Raw genomic sequence first — 14,253 nt, 5'->3', positions numbered from 1 at the left:
TTGACTTCGGTAAAAACACACCCTCTGTTCAACATTTAGGTGACTAACAGTCAGGACATGTGAATAATGGCAAAAACAGTGTAGACAAATTCAAAAAGGTGTGAAGAGCAGGATGTTATTGCACAGTAATGTCTCTGAGACTCTATGAGTGGTGTGAGTTCATCAGAGCAACAGCCTGGGGGAAGAAGCTGTCTCTGTGTCTGCTGGTTTTGGCGTACCGAGCTCTATAACGCCGTCCGGAGGGGAGTAGTTCAAACAGACTGCAACCTGGGTGAGAAGGGTCTGTAGAGATGTTCCTTGCCCGATTCCTGGTCCTGGACACGTACAAGTCTTGGATAGATGGGAGGTTGATTCCAATGATCTTTTTTGCAGTTCTGATTGTCCGTTGTAGTCTGTGCTTGTCTTGTTTGGAGGCCGATCCAAACCAGACAGTGATGGAGGTGCAGAGGACAGACTGGATGAAGACAGTGTAGAAGGTCTTCAGAAGCACTCGCGGCAGGTTGAACTTCTTGAGCTGTCTCAGGAAGTACAGCCTCTGCTGGGCCTTCTTCCGGACAGTCTATGTGGCCGGTCCATTTCAGGTCCCGAGAGATTGTGGTTCCCAGGAACTTGAAGGTGTCTGTGGAGATAATAGTATTACTGCGGATAGTGAGGGGTAAAAGTGGTGAAGGGTCTCGCTTGAAATCCACTGTCACCTCCACGATCTTGAGCGGGTTCAGCTCCGGATGGTTTTCACTGCACCAGTGGACCAGCCGCTCCACCTCCTGTCTGTAAGCAGTCTCATCACCGTCCTGGATCAGTCCGATGAGAGTGGTGTCGTCTGCATACTTCAGGAGCTTCACCTGAGGAGAAATCATTGATGTAGAGAGAGAAGAGCAGTGGGGAGAGGACGCACCCTTGAGGGGCTCCAGTGTTGGTGGTCCGGGTGTCAGATGTGATGCCCCCCAGCCTCACACGCTGTCTCCTGTTGGTCAGGAAGCTGGTGATCCACTGACAGGTGGAGGCAGGCACCGCAAGCTGAATGAGCTTCTGTTGGAGGATGTCAGGGGTGATGGTGTTGAACGCCAAGCTGAAGTCCACGAACAGGATCCTGGCGTACGTTCCTGGGGTGTCCAGGTGGTGCAGGATGTAGTGCAGTCCCATGTTGACCGCATCATCCACTGACCTGTTTGCCCCGTAGGCAAACTGGAGGGGGTCAAGCAGGGGGCCCGTGACCTCCTTCAGGTGGTTCAGCACTAACCTCTCGAACAATTTCATGACCACAGATGTCAGTGCGACGGGTCTATAGTCATTCAAACCTGTGATGGCGGGCTTCTTGGCCACTGGAACGATGGTGGAGCTCTTGAAGCATGAGGGCACATCACACAGCTCCAGAGAACGGTTGAAGATCCGTGCAACGGTGGGCGCCAGCTGCTCAGCGCAGACTTTCAAGCAGGAAGGTGACACGCCGTCTGGGCCTTCCTGGTCTTTTGCTCCGGAACATCTGGCGCACTTCCTCCTCGCGGACCTGGAGTGTGGGCGCAGCCTCTGCAAGAGAGTGAGTGGGTGACAACGATGATAGAGGTGTGGACAGAGCAGTTGTGGGGAGAGGTGAGTATGTAGATTGTGCTACGGGAGGTCCCGTTGTGTGGGAGGACCGATCAAACCTGCAGTAGAACTTGTTTAGCTGGTTAGCAAGCCTTGGGCTCTCTACAGGACGGGGGGTTCGTTTCTTGTAGCCCGTGATGCTCTGCAGATCTTTCCACACCGTTGAGGGATCAGGATTGGCAAAGAGGTGTCTCTTCAGGTTCTCCCCGTAACACCTCCTGGCTTTCCTGACCTCTCGGTTCAGTGTGTTTCTGTTCTGCCTGAACAGCTCGCGGTCGCCGCTCCTGTAGGCCTCCTCCTTGACTTTGCGCAGCCTCCTGAGGTTCGGTGTAAACCAAGGTTTGTCGTTGTACGTGCAGAAGGTCTTAGTCTGCACACACAGATCCTAACAAAAACTGATGTATGATGTGACAGTGTCAGTGAGTTCATGCAAGTCTGAAGTTGCAGCTTTGAAAGCACCCCAATCGGTGCAGTCAAAGCAGGCTTGGAGGTCCTGCCTTGACTCCACTGTCCACTTCCTCACAGTCCTCACCACAGGCTTAGAAGTTTTTAGTTTCTGCCTGTAGGCCGGGATCAGAAGAACTAGACAGTGGTCCGAGAGTCCTAAAGCTGCACGAGCCGCAGAGTGGTATGCATCCTTGATCACGGTGTAGCAGTGGTCCAGAGTCTGTGCCCTTCTGGTGGGACACGTTACGTGCTGTCCGTATCTGGGGAGTTCGTGTGCGAGGTTCGCCCTGTTAAGATCACCCAGAACAATGATTAGTGAGTTTGGTAGAAGTTTCTCCATGTCTGTTACCTGGTCAGCCAGCATCTGCGTGGCTTCACTCGCACGTGCGTGTGGTGGGATGTAAACAGCCGCCATGACGATCGAGGAGAACTCCCGTGGTGAATAGAACGGCCGGCAGTTTATGAAAAGTGTTTCTAGGAGAGGGCTGCAAAACTCTTTCAACACCGTGACATCAGTACACCAACGTTCATTAATGTAGAAACAGAGACCACCTCCCTTTGATTTTCCGGAGAGCTCCGCGCTGCGATCTGCTCGCATTAGCCTGAACCCGGCTAGCTCCACGGCGTGGTGGGGGGTTCGTTCGCTAAGCCACGTTTCCACAAAGAACAGCGCAGCGGATCTGCTGAAGTCCGTGTTCCTTGAAGTGAGGAGCAGCAGTTCATCCATCTTGTTCGCCAGGGAGCGGACATTCGCCAGATGAATTGACGGTAGGGCAGAACGGAACCCTTTCTACCTCAGCCTTACGAGTGCTCCGGCTCGCTTTCCGCGCCGCCGTCGTCGCGCTAGCTTGTACAGCACCGCCGCTCCGGCTAGAATCTCCGACAAACAGTCTGAATCGGAGAGAACAGGAGAGAAAATACCAGAAGAGGTCTGTCCGATGTTTAACAGAGCTTCTCTGGTAAAAGTGATCCGGGATGGACAGCAGAGGACACAGAAAACACACAAAATAAGACTAATAAACAGAGAGCGACTCACCGTGGCTGCCATCCGCGGCGCCATCATATGACGTAATGGTGATGGTCAGCTTGTACTGTAAGGATTAGACAGTATAGCCATGTGCAGAGCGATCAGACTTTATTGTGAAAAGGAAGAGGATCGATGGAGTCTTGGAGCGGTGGACGGGTGAGGCTGTATTCGCTGGGTGTGGGTGGCTGGATGACAGAACGCTTCTGGAGCGGGCGACTGCTGATGCAAAAGTGAGACAAGACTGACAAGACAAGGACAGAATCACCAGGAAACATGGAGTCAAGCTTTCTAAGATCGATGCGGACAAGGACATGACGAGACAAGCTGACAACTGGAATTGCGCTGGTCACGCTAATATAGCCCTCCTGATGAGCCAGCGCCAGGTGCCGGTGATCAGGGTGATAGAGGGGTGTGGCCGAGCGGCCGGCGGCACCCACTCGTGACACTGCATTGAGGAGGGGAAATATGGCATTGATGGCATTGGTATCTTCTTGGACCTATCAAAGGCTTTTGATACCATTAATTTCGACATTTTATTACACAAGTTACAACATTATGGTATAATGTTGTATGGTATGTTTAAGCAGGCAGCCACTTGCACATAGAGGGGTTTACTGACTCTGTTTCCTCTTACATCACGAAGTGCATTGATGATGTGACCCACACTAAATTCATCGTCACTCGGGCTAACTGGAAGCCATGGCTGACAGGGGCTGTCCTCAGGCTGCTGAGGCCCAGGGACAAAGCCTTCAGAGTGGGGGATGAGGCTGGCTTGAGAACAGCGAGGGCTGACCTGTCCCGGGGCATCAAGGAAGCGAAGAGGGCATTCTCTTGCAAGATTACCGCCCACTTCAAGGACAGCAGGGACGCTCCGTGCTGCCTATGGCAGGGCATTCACACCATCACGGACTACAAGCCCGCGCCGCAGAGCTGTGAGGGCGACATCCGTCTGCTCAACGATCTGAACTGCTTCTTTGCTCGCTTCGACGCTCAGAACAGCACTTGCCCGCTGAAGACCCCTCCCCCTCCACACGAGCAGCCCCTGTGCTTCTCTGCCGATAGCGTGAGCAGGGCGCTTGCCACTATCAACACCCGTAAGGCGGCGAGCCCTGACAACATCCCAGGTCAAGCGCTGAAGGACTGCGCTGGCGAGCTGACATCTTTAACATTCCCCTGCAGCAGGCCATCGTCCCTTCATGTTTCAAGGCTGCCACCATCGTACCTGTGCCGAAGAAACCTGCTCCTTCCTGCTTCATTGACTACCGCCCCGTGGCACTGACGCCCATCATCATGAAGTGCTTTGAGCGGCTTGTCATGGAGCACATCAGATCCATTCTCCCCCCGACCGTAGACCCCTTCCAGTTTGCGTACCGACCCAAACGGTCCTCTGAGGATGCCATCTGCTCTGCCCTCCACTCAGCCCTCACCCACCTGGAGAGAAGGGACTCGTATGTGAGATTGCTGTTTGTGGACTACAGTTCTGCATTCAACACCATTGTGCCACAATGTCTCATCTGCAAAGTCGACTAGCAGGGCCTCAGTACCTACCTCTGCAACTGGCTACTGGACTTCCTCTGTCAGAGGCCTCGGGTGTTACGTGTTGGCGACGAAATCTCCGCCAGCATCACGCTGAGCACGGGGGCCCCCCAAGGCTGCATGCTCAGTCTGATGCTCTTCACCCTGCTGACGCATGACTGCACTGCAACTTACGGTAGCAACCGCGTGCTGAAATATGCCGACGACACAACTCTGGTGGGTCTCATCACTGGGGGCGAAAAGACTCAGTACAGGTCGGAGGTTGACCTTCTGGCCCCGTGGTGCAGGGAAAACAGCCTACTGCTGAACGTCAACAAGAACAAGGAGATTGTTGTTGACTTCCGGAAGGGTCACACCCAACACCTGCCACTGACCATCGACGGTGCTGTGGTGGAGAGAGACTGCAACGGTCTGCATTCTACCGTGGCACCATTGAGAGCGTCCTCTCCAGTTGTATCACTGTTTGGGGTGGTAGCTGCACTGAATACAACTTGAAGGCCCTGCAGCGCATAGTGAACACGGCTGGTAAGATTATTGGTGCTTCACTCCCCTCCCTGAAGGACATCTCCCATCTCACCCGCAAGGCGACCACGATTGTGAGAGATGTGAGTCACCCCGCTCACTCCTCCTGTACTTTTGCGGTACGCATTACTGTCTGCTGTATGCACACTGGCTCCGTTTTGCTCCTCTTATTTATTGTGTTATCTGTTTATTTATTATTTATTCATCATTCTTATTATTTATTGTTTGTGCCTTCTTGTTTTTATATTGTGTCGTTTACTTGTATGTCTATCGTGTAATATGTCTCGTCACCGTGGGATAGAGAAAACGTAATTTCGGTTTCTTTGTGTGTCTTGACATGTGAAGAGATTGACAATAAAGATGACTTTGACTTTTTTGACTTTGATTTACACCTCCCATCTCACCCACAAGGCGACCACGATTGTGAGTGATGTGAGTCACCCCGCTCACTCTTTGTTTGATCTTCTGCCCTCTGGGAAGAGGTACGGGAGCCGGCGCTCCCGCACCACCAGACTCACCAACAGCTTCATACTCCAGGCTGTTAGGATCCTGAACTCTCTCCCCCTTCTGCGTAGCGTCCTGTACTTTTGCGCTATATTCTGACCGTCTGCTGTATGCACACTTGCTCCATTTTGCGCCTCTTATTTGTTATGTTATTAGTTTATTTATTATTGATTCATCACTCTTATTTATTCATTGTTTGTGCCTTCTTGTTTTTACTTTTTGTGTTGTTTACTTGTATGTATATTGTGTGCTATGTCTTGTCACCGTGGGATAGTGGGAACGTAATTTCGATCTCTTTGTGTGTCTTGACGTGAAGAAATTGACAATAAAGCAGACTTTGACTTTTACTTTGAATAAGAGGTGTCGCACTTGACTGGTTCAAAAGTTGGACAATAAAGAACAATATGTCTATGTAAATGACAATTAATCCTCTTGCAAGCATACAACCTGTGGGCTCCCCCAGGGATCTATTTTGGGGCCAATCTTTCTCTATTTATTTTATACATAAATGATTTTGTAAACTCCTCCACAATCTTTCATAAAATTATATTTGCTGACAACGCTAACTAATTTGCATCACATGAAAGTTTAGAAATCTTACAAGATTCTGTAAATACAGAACTACCGTTTTCTTCTGTGTATAATGCGCCCCCATGTATAATACGCACCCTAAAAATGGCATGTTGATGCTGGAAAAAAGCCTGTACCCATGTATAATACGCACCCAATTTTTTTTTTTTTTTTTTTTAAGTCCCAATGATCGTCACACACGCAGGGAGGCAATGGGTCCCATTTTTATAGTTTTTGGTATGGTCTTAACAAGGCTGGATGTATTTCTTTTTTTGTTGGCGTTGATTTCTCCGACTGCCCGTAAATGCACCACCGCGATCAGTGCGGACATGTGAAAAAGGCGTGCGGACATGTGAAAAAGGCGGCTCTGTATGGGAGAGACGTTGAAAAGGAATAAAAACACCCTTGGAAACCAAAACTTGCCCCTCGTCGTGATTCGGAGCCGCAACAAATGTTTCGGATTTGTGTAGGGTACATTGTGACAGCAAACGAGCAGGTGATCGAGCAAGCGTCTGATACGAGAGCATTGTGTTCGTATTGAGCGTGTTTGAAGTGAACAGCAGAGACGAAAGGAACAAGGCAAAGTGTTGTGAAATAAAATATTACCTGTAATACGCATTTTGTTATTTTCTGATTGAAACTGCTAATTAAACTGTGAATTAAAACCAGGGCTGTGGACTCGGTTCGGACTCGGGGACTCGGACTCGGTCATTTTTGCCGGACTCGGACTCAGTGCTGATTTTGACCGAGTCCACCGAGTCCGACAATAAAAAAAAAAAGAGGCAAGACGCAGCCAGAGAGTGTCACGTTACAGTCAGCGCGGTAGGACTTGTAAGAAGCAGTAAAGACTCCACCAAACTCGCCGTAATGACCCGTGATATATGTTATATCCTTACTATTTTCCAGGTTCTTAGATAGCAAGAATAGGTCGGACAACGACGTGAATGATAACTGCTTTATTCCTTACTCACAGTGCGTTCTCAGGGCGTACCACAATAACACAGAATGCGGCCATCCCACTTCCGGGGTTTTTCTACTACGGAATTTGAGTTAGCCCAAAATACACAACATCTCTTCCCCTCTTACAATGAACGTGCTATATGCACCTATAACTTGACATCTTCAAGATCTATCAATAACTACCATTAAACAAATATCATATATGGTCCAGACAATTATGACAATAATATTCCCATGAAACCTTAACTTTGGGTGCGTTTGGACTACGTCAAATTATACCGAATTATAGCGAAAAACCGATGTCGTACGGCGTCGTACGGCGTCAGCACTATGTTGTTTTCAATAAAAACATGAACTCACGTTTGCGTCAGTCAAATTTAATTTCTATAAAGGATTATTCTCAATTCATGTCTTTAAATTCATCCGCGTTCTGCCATTGAAGCGGGGTGCATTCAAAAACCAGTCGTACAGACGGAAACGTTTTGTGATCAAATCTTTCATAACGAGAATGATTTGAGTGAATTGATTTGAATGAATAATTGAGACAAAATTTCAGTTCTGAAGGCTCCTTTTGTCCCAAGCAAAGTGACAGATGGTGGGGAGGGGGGATAAAAATTGTAAAATCAATTCACTCAAATCATTTTCGTTATGAAAGATTTGATCACAAAACGTGTGTGGCTTTTTCTTAAATGAACACGTTTGACATTGCTATCGTGTCAGCTTTTAATTATATTGCGCTGTCATGTTAAAGCAAATTAATAAATGCAACAATATTAATTTGCTTTGAAAATACCTGAGTAATAAAATAAAATGGATGGATGGATGAATGATGATCACAATTAAGTAGAAAGTCTCCTTTGTAATATATACTCCTTGTAGCCTGTACCCAAAAAGAGGAGTTTCTTTGCAACGATGTTTATGCAAAGAGCTCACGTAATTATATTGTTGCGTTTTGGTGAAGTGAATGAGTGTTCCGTCTGTACGACGCTTCAATCGCAGAACGCGGATGGCATCAAATGAGAATAATCCTTTATAAAAATTAAAATTGACTGACGCAAACGTGAGTGCATGTTTTTATTGAAAACAACATAGTGCTGACGCCGTACGACATGGGTTTTTCGCTTTCCAAATAAGGGGTCGTCACTAATTATTTGTGTTTAGATAAATGTCTGAGCTATAATGGTGTAATTAATGATTAAAACTTGAAAGTATCTGTTTATTGTATTCGTTTATATGTTTAATAAAGACAAAGCCATCACAAAACTGTTGTAATTATTTAGATTTTGATCTAAATTAGCCTTAAATAAAGACTAAGCAGTCACATGAATTAACAGAAAAAATGGACAGCCGTGTCATGCTGTCGGGTTTGGTAGATTGTTTTGTTTTGTCCTGTTATCACTTCCTGTTTTATTTTTGTATACGACCTCTGCATTTCCTCTGCACTCCCGCCCACTTGACATCCCCGTTATGATAACTACGTGTACCTGTGTCACCCGCCCTGATTGTCTGCACCTGTGTCCGCCCTCCTCCGTATGTCTATTTAGTCCGCGTCTTCCCATCGCCTTGTGCCAGTGCGTCTTGCGAGCCATGACCACCAGCGACTCCATAGCCCCAGCTATTTCCCGAGCCTTGCCCGTGCGAACTTGCCTTGTTTTTTCCCTCCTCGTGAGGCGCCTTTTGTTTGCTGTTCCCGGCCCGTTTTTTTCCTCGAGTAGAGGCGCTTTTGTTTATCCCCTTTTTCCTCGTGTGAGGCACTTTTTGTTGTCACGTTTTTCCCTCCTTGCGAGGCGCCTTTTGTTTGGAGCGGTCATCCGCAGAGACAATAAAGCCCGTGAACTTTCCAACTCTGCGTTCGAGTCCTCTCCCTGCTCTGTGCCTGACAAGCCGGACTCAGACTCATGGCCAAGAGGCCGGACTCAGACTCGGACTCGGTGCAAAAATCCGACCGAGTTCACAGCCCTGATTAAAACTAATAGGAAGAAAACTGAACTCTCGCTCTTTATATAGCTGACGTGTCTTGCGCATCCGTTCTGCGCATCGGATCCATAGTGCGCATGCGCAGTGATACTGCCTCCGTATGACGTCCGGTCCGCAATGGAGTTTAAAAAACAAACAATATTTGACAATAACACACCATCAAGGATTGCACCATCGCATCGAACAATGTGTCGCCAATTCGCGCATTATACACGGAAAAAAACGGTAATTAAAGTCGATGATTCGTTCAGATGCAATAAATTGACTTTAAATATTAGTAAAACCAATTACATGATTTGTAATTCAAATAAACAGTTTAAAAATGTAGATCGCTGCCAAATTGTCATTAGTGGGGAAGAAATTAAAAGAGTCCATGCCACAAAATTCCTGTGGGTCTTCATAGATGACTCACTCAACTTTAAATGTCACATAGATCACCTTGTATCTAAATGATCAAAATATGTTTGTTTATTATACAAAGTCAGACATTTCCTCCCTCAGTCAGTTCTCCGTATTTTATACAAAACTCTTTCAGGGGTGTCTAAACTACGCCCCGCGGGCAAACTGCGGCCCGCGGTCCAGTTTTTATTGGCCCGCAGCAAATTCTGAAAACATAATTGAATATGGCCCGCACAAGAAGCTTGAGCTCAACTCTGTTGCACTTCTCAGTTTCAACACAAATGGAAGAGAAGCGAGCGCGCAGCGTTCGACGTCCCATTAGCTTGCTATGCTTACTGTCTACTGTATGCACACTTGCTCCGTTTTTTCTCCTCTTATTTATTGGTTTATTTGTTTATTTATTATTTATTCATCACTCCTATTATTTATGGTTTGTGCCTTCTTGTTTTTATTTTGTGTCGTTTACTTGTATGTCTATCGTGTGCTGTGTCTCGTCACCGTGGGATAGAGGAAATGTAATTTCGGTTTCTTTGTGTGTCTTGACATGTGAAGAGATTGACAATAAAGCTGACTTTGACTTTGACCCCCACCCCCCGAAGAGAAGCGACGTCCCATTCGCACCCCCCGGAAGAGAAGCGAGCGCGCAGCGTTCGACGTCCCATTAACAACCCCCCGGAAGAGAAGCGAGCGCGCAGCGTTCGACGTCCCATTAGCAGCCGCCCCCCCCCGGAAGAGAACCGCAAAAAAATATTGGCACCCGGGCCCCTTCACGTTACTAAATATGGCCCTCCTTGCAAAAAGTTTGGACACCCCTACTCTATTTGAACCTCATCTTAACTATTGCAATGTCATATGGGGCAACACCTTCTCTAGTCACCTTAAAAAACTTCAATCTCTACAAAAGAAAGTCATTAGGGCTCTGTTTAATTCTCCATCCCTTCCCTCTCTTACGCCATTTTGAGTTACTAAGACTACCAGCTCAGTGGCCTAGTGGTAGTCTCCCTGAGACTGGAAGGTTGTGGGTTCAAACCCCTGCTGGGTCATACCAGTGACTATAAAAAATGGTACCCATTGCCTCCCTGCTTGGCACTCAGCATTAAGGGTTGGAATTGGGGGGTTAGATCACCAAATGATTCCCGGGTGCGGCACCGCTGCTGCTCATTGCTCCCTTTGGGGATGGGTTAAATGCAGAGACAAATTTCACCACACCCAGATGTGTGTGTGATTATCATTGGGTCTTTACCTTTACCTGAGCTGAATGAATTTCATAATGCATGTGTTATGTTTCAAGTTGTGAACAAGAGAAACCACATACTATGCAGTCTCATCCCCATAACTAGACCCCAGCATTCCTATCAGACGTGAGTTAAAACACACATCCTAGGGAAATACCGCAGATGTGTGCGCACCAGTATGAGTGTTTCTTGTAGGGGACCTCAGATTTGGAACAAAATGGATGAAGCCTTAAAGGTCATGCCATCTAGCTCCAATTATAAAAACATCTTTTTAGCTTTCTTTTATAAACCTATAATTAAATCCACATTTCCAGAATTAGCTGGGTTGAGAGTGTGTATGTGTATAATGAGTGTCTGTCTGTCTGTCTGTCTGTCTGTCTGTCTGTCTGTCTGTCTGTCTGTCTGTCTGTCTGTCTGTCTGTCTGTCTGCCTGCCTGCCTGCCCGCCCGCCCGCCCGCCCGCCCGCCCGCCCGCCCGCCCGCATATGAAAGAAATACTAACGATGGTGTAAATAAATACATTTTCATTCATTCATTCACTTTCAATAAGGAACAAAAAGTTTCAGTAATGTGATAAATTAAAACATGATGGTTTGAAGTGACTCTTATTCAGTAAGTTAAGCTTGTAAATCACTATGTCCTTTTGTTTCAGAGAGTGACCTATCAGACAAAAAAAACCACCCATGACGTGAGGGTCATTGCAGAGTTGGAGGGGGGACAAGTTAAGGCTGGCAAGGAGATAGAGTGGAAGGAGCAGATCATTGTTCCTCCTCTTCCGCAGTCATCCCTTGTTGGGTGCGACCTCATAAAGATTGAATACTATGTTAAAGTAAGAGAACAAATTTCTTATTTTGCTTCCCTACAAAGCCACTGGTTTAGTTATTTTTGACTCCCCCAACACAAAGCCTCTACAGTGGTTTTCAAAGGTACTCGTACCCTAAAATGTTCTACATTTTGTCACAGTACAGTCCCCAAAGTATTTATGGGATTGACCAATACAAAGTGGTTGCATAATCTTGATCTAAGAAGAAAAATAAGAAAACGTGCTAAATAATACTCAACAGCTCCACATCAATTACCTTAACATTACAATGTCTGACAGGGACTTTGGCCTGCCATTTGCTAAAGTTGGCAAAATAAGGTAGCATTTCTGTGCAGAGGCTATATTCGTAAGTTGCCTGTCTTTACCCTAGCTTTAGAAACTGACAATTATGTGACATATTACCAGAAATGTTCATTCTAATTGCTTGCACATGAATAGTTGGGTCCCTGAATTGGCTGCATATCTATTGTGAAATTACACAGACGAAGAAGAGCTCTGTTCTCTGCGGCATTTCAAAGTAGGTTTCTGTAAGTGAGTCATTCTGAAATTTAGCGTTCTAATGCTGCAATGAGACCAAACGCAGGCTAACCATTTCTGTTAGTGCAATTCCCTATATAGTAAGTACATTTTGCGTGGTAGTTCAATCAATATAATATCAATGTTAGAAGATGGTAAAACCCATTTAAAGTTGAATAAAAGAACAAGACTCGCGTGTTCATAGGTGCAAATGGCACTGGGTATGGCGGGGTCCCCCAGAGTTTCATAAGAGCCACGATTTGTCCCCTGCACTTAAGGCAACAAAAAAATCCAGCACTACACAGGATTAATGTTCCTCTTCCATAGGAACAGCCATGGACTGTAGCCGAAAGCGCATGTTGTGCTGCAATGGCTGATGTATATATAATATATATATAAGTTCTACCAGAAATGTGAGAATTTGCATCTCTCCAAATTTTAATCAACCATCTTCCTGACATCAGATCTCCAACTCAGCAAGGAGGCGTATCTTAAAAACCAAGGATACAGTAGACCTAATGCTATCTACTACTCATGTACCGTATTTTCACGTTCAAAAGACGCACTGTAATAAAAGGCGCAGTCTCAGTCGTGTGCCATGACTGTGTTTAACACACATATGAGCAAAGGCTCATAGGGCGCGAGTTTTATATATACAATCCACGCACGCACACACTGCAAATCCACACCCACACTTCACCCGTAAACGTTCTCATTTACATTTTCACTTATCAACAACACACACACACACACACACACACACACACAAGCATACAAGTGTGCGTATTTAAAAATGACGCGGGAGCAAAACTGAGTTTGGTATTCACATTTTTATTACCGGTAATGGTCCTCAATTGAACCCATCAAAGTCATCATCCTCTGTTTCCGGATTGAAATCTCCAACTGACATGCCAGGTTCACATTCTTCACTGTCACTTTCCATGGCGTGCTTTACTTTGAACGTTCAGCGGTTGGAGTTGCTTTGTCGTGCCTCCCGGAATGACAACAACCTCGGCGTTCATTTGGTTCACCAGTTTTTTCACATCGGCTGTGAGATGGGCACGCATAGAGTCACAGATCAACAGCGATGGTGATTGGTGGAAAAAAACACCTGGTCTCCTCACATACACCTCCCTAAGCCACTCAGTCATCATTTCCTCATCCATCCAACCCTTTTCATTTGCCTTAATGATGACTCCTGCTGGAAACTTCTCTTTAGGCAAAGTCTTTTTTTTTTTTTTTTTTTTTTTTTTTTTTTTTTAAATCACCATAGGCGGCAGTTTCTGTCCATTAGCATGGCAGCCAAGCACAACAGTAAAAGACGACTTTTTGTATCCCGTTGTGCGTATCGCAATCGTTTTGGTCCCTTTCTTCTCCACAGTGTGATTCACCGGGGTGTCGAAAGTGAGCGGCACCTCGTCCATGTTGGTGATGTGGCTGGGCTGGATGTGTTTGTCGGCGATGCGTTTGCTGCAGTTCTTTGCTCGATGATCCAGTGTTCGAGACTTTCCTCTAATTCGGTCCACCTCGCCTTACGTCCATGGAAATTCAGCTGCGTCTTCTTGACCTGTCGGAGCTCGTTTTCCAGCTTCCTCCGCTTGCGAACCATCGATTCGTCGATTTCAAATTCTCTCGCGGCTGCTCGATTTCCATGCTCTTCCGCGTAGCTGATGGCCTTCAGTTTGAACTGTGCTTAATACGCCTGTCTCTTTGCCATTTTCACTGTTGTCATAACGATGTTTTGCATGACGCATATACAATCCACGCCCACACTTCTACTGCCCACACTTCCCCCTTCAACTTTTTCATGGCGTTCTCTACTACGTCCGCCTTACAACAACAACAACACGCACACAAAGGTGGTCCACGCCCCCAATTCTCCCTATAACGTTTTCATGGCGCTCTTTAATACGTCCGCCTTACAACAACAACACACATCAGGGCCACCGCATGATAGGGCGCGCCGCACATTTTGAGGAAAGACGTTAACCCGCGCCTAATAAACGTGAAAATACGATAGAGCTTTATTTTCCGACCCTCGTTGAACACACCTTCATAATCAGCACAGAGTCTTTCCACTGAGCTGTTTGCTCAGTGTGAAAAACAAAAAACAATTGTCAGTTAAAGTTTGTAACTTTTTTGTCCTTATTC

The 14,253-nt window shown here is 46.5% G+C and overlaps 1 protein-coding gene across 12 annotated transcripts in view; it reads left to right on the top strand.

The window, feature by feature from the left end:
• The window catches only part of ehmt1a (euchromatic histone-lysine N-methyltransferase 1a), a 182,477-nt gene that overhangs the window by 41,131 nt on the left and 127,093 nt on the right, over window positions 1-14,253 (top strand). For 11 of the 12 annotated variants that reach the window (XR_009714438.1, XM_061278714.1, XM_061278713.1 and 8 more), the window contains one exon: window positions 11,416-11,592. The exons of the other annotated variant lie outside the window; for it this stretch is intronic. Coding sequence is in view for 9 of the 11 variants with exons in the window: in XM_061278714.1 (XP_061134698.1) it covers window positions 11,416-11,592 (177 nt within the window). In the remaining 2 variants the exon portion in view is untranslated. The remainder of the gene's footprint in view (window positions 1-11,415; window positions 11,593-14,253) is intronic. 12 annotated transcript variants of the gene reach the window in all.

This window comes from Syngnathus typhle, linkage group LG5 (assembly GCF_033458585.1).
Source record: "Syngnathus typhle isolate RoL2023-S1 ecotype Sweden linkage group LG5, RoL_Styp_1.0, whole genome shotgun sequence".
In the NCBI taxonomy this organism is placed as follows: domain Eukaryota; kingdom Metazoa; phylum Chordata; class Actinopteri; order Syngnathiformes; family Syngnathidae; genus Syngnathus; species Syngnathus typhle.
This window is presented reverse-complemented; position numbering and strand designations above follow the sequence as displayed.